Raw genomic sequence first — 2,917 nt, forward strand, 5'->3', positions numbered from 1 at the left:
ATGGCCACCAGGCATATAAAACGGCCTTTCCTTCCCGGTTAAAGGAAGGCGGCGGGGCGATCTTCACGAGGGATTCGGTTGACAGCCGGATCCGTCCCACAAGCGACAGAATGTATTCGACATAAACCCAACAACAACAACAATAATAATAATAATAATAATAATAATAATAATAATAATAATAATAATAATGATGATGATGATGATGATAGTAATAATAATGGTTTCAAATTTTGGCACAAGGCCAGCAACTTCAGTGAAGTCGGTAAGTCAATTACATCGATCCCTGCGCTCAACGTAAAGACGGACGAAATGCCGCTAAGCACTGTGTCCGGCATACAAACGATTCAGCCAGCTCGTCGCCATAAAAACAACAACAATGATGGTGATGATGATGAAAGATGATGATGGTGATGATGCTGCTGCTGCTGCTGCTGATGATGATGATGATGATGATGCGATCCTCCTGATACAGAAGGACTTCTAGAGTAACCAAGGAACCCCACAAGAACCGAGTCATTACTTTTAACTAAGAAATAAATTCCTCTTTAAAAAAGCACTTTACTGATACTTTGATTTATCGACCCTGGAAAGATGAAACTAAATTCGATTTCAGCAAGGTTTGAAGTCAGAACATAAACGGACCTAAGTAAATACAGCATGGCATTTAATTTTTATTTCTTTACTGCCCACAAGAGGCTACACACAGAGAGGACAAACAAGGACAGATAAACGGATTAAGTCGATTATATCGACCCAAGTGCGTAACTGGTACTTAATTTATCGACCCCGAAAGGATGAAAGGCAAAGTCAACCTCAGCAGAATTTGAACTCAGAACGTAACGGCAGACGAAATACCGCTAAGCATTTCGCTCGGTGTTCTAACGCTTCTGCCAGCTCGCTGCCTTAATTCTGCCATCTACTGCTTTCATTATAACAACAAAAGTAGCGACCAGCTAGAATCGTGTCTGAAAAATGCTTAACGGCGTTTCTTTCAGCTCTTTACGTTCTGAGTTTAAATGCCTTCGCGGTCGACTTTGCCTTTCATCCTTTCGGGATCAATAAATTAAGTACCAGTTGAGCACTGGGATCGATGTACTCGACTTACACCCTCCCTTGAAACAGATGATCTTGTGTCAAAATTTGAAACCATTATAACAACAACATCAACAACGAAATGAAAAAGAAATGGAAAAAGTTTTTAAAAAAGAAAACAAATCTTACTCGGTAAAGCTTTTCCGAATAATGTTCCGATATCTGATGTAAACGTTTCCTCTTCGTTCTCAATCTATTTCCAGTGTCTGATCCAGCGACGCTGTCTAATGCAGTGACTTGATATGAAGATTTATCTCTTTGTTCGCTATCAGAACTATTGGTGTAAGTGGAAACAGAATAGACTGGAGCAGAATTCAAATCTATCTGCTTGGGATCAATCTCAATATCTTGAATGTCATCATCCTGGTCGGATATAATTTCTTCTGAATTGAAATTGGTTCTGTTTAATTCATTGTTACTTTGCTGACTGTGTCGCCTTTTCCGAACAGATACAATAGAACCATCAGGGAGTGTTATCTTAGAATCACCTGTCTCGTCTAAATATACTGAATTATTACTATAAACGCTCGAACTGATATTAGGTGTTATTTGAACGATACCTAGATCAGAGTTGACAGCAGTGATATTTTCACGATTGTTGATATTTGTAACAGAATAAATTGTATTTGCAGTTACCTCTGGTGTTAGATGTGCTCCAGAATTGTGTTGATTTACGTTTGATCGTCCGGTAGCTTTTAAATTTGAAACAATATTTGCATTTGCTTTATTTATTATCGTTGGTGATTGAGTGTTTCTGGACGGGGAACTATTCAATTGGTCTTCTACATCATCAAGAATATCGGATTGGGAATACACCGAAGAAACTTGCAGATAACTAGTGTTATTTCCAGCTGTCTCGTTGACACTAGTATTAGAGATCAATTGGTTGCTGCTATTACTTAATCCATGACTAACTTGAGTAACACCTGCGATAAAGTTATTATCTCCGGCCGACAAAGAAAGTTCATTAACCTCTTCTACAGAATTGTGCAAAGAGGAATTTCGATCTACAGAATATGAACTACTACCAGCTTTTCCGTCAGATGCATTAGCACCAATGCTTTTGCTTATATTCAATATAGCTTCGGCGAGCAGAGGGGTATATTCTCCTGAACCGATTCCTAAAGCCAAAGCACCACTCAATCCTAAAGAGGACCCGGACGCACCGTCAGCACCTTGGTTTCGGCGCCGCCGCTGCATTTCGGCTTTTTTCGTTTCGCTCAGCAGACATACCCATTTCCGTCTCACATCGTTCACAGTTCGGTGTTCACCCATGACGGACTCCACAGAATTGACTTTACGAGCAATGCATTCCCATGCATGTTGCTTTGCTTGGTTAGATACAGGTGTGTTACGTTTAGTGAATAATATATCTTTCCTGGCTTGTACATTAGCAACTAGTACCTCAAGTTCCTGCTTTGTAAAATTTGCTTTCCTTTTACGGGATAACATTTTAACAAAGTTTTTTTTTATTTATTTAGGGAATGAAAATTATTAAATAATCATAGATAAAAAAAATAATGACCTTCTTTTATGCTTATTTCTAATTGAGTTACAATTCTACATAATAAGAAGAATGTATTTTCCTTAAAGAAATCTGTCTCTTTACCTAGGAATCACAACTGTGTTGGGGCACCCGGTTTTTCTCCTTTTCTTCCTGCAAAGGTCACTTTTCCGGAAGATTCAAACTAAAATGTGTGTTAAAATTAGTGTTTTCTGTTTATGTTATGCTTTCTTATGTTATATCTGATTATTAAATGCGCGCGTGCGTATGCGCGTGAGCGTGTGAGAGAGAGAGAGAGAGAGAGAGAGAGAGAGGGAG

At 38.8% G+C, this 2,917-nt stretch overlaps 1 protein-coding gene across 1 annotated transcript; it reads right to left on the bottom strand.

Annotated features, from left to right (window-relative positions):
- Nucleotides 1-1,081: 1,081 nt before the first annotated feature.
- Nucleotides 1,082-2,879, bottom strand: LOC106879432 (uncharacterized). The gene has a single exon (XM_014928986.2). The coding sequence runs from the start codon at nucleotides 2,545-2,547 to the stop codon at nucleotides 1,153-1,155; it is 1,395 nt and encodes a 464-aa protein (XP_014784472.2). The 5' UTR covers nucleotides 2,548-2,879; the 3' UTR covers nucleotides 1,082-1,152.
- Between the last annotated feature and the right edge of the window lie 38 nt (nucleotides 2,880-2,917).

This window comes from Octopus bimaculoides, chromosome 2, assembly GCF_001194135.2.
Source record: "Octopus bimaculoides isolate UCB-OBI-ISO-001 chromosome 2, ASM119413v2, whole genome shotgun sequence".
Taxonomy (NCBI): Eukaryota; Metazoa; Mollusca; class Cephalopoda; order Octopoda; family Octopodidae; genus Octopus; species Octopus bimaculoides.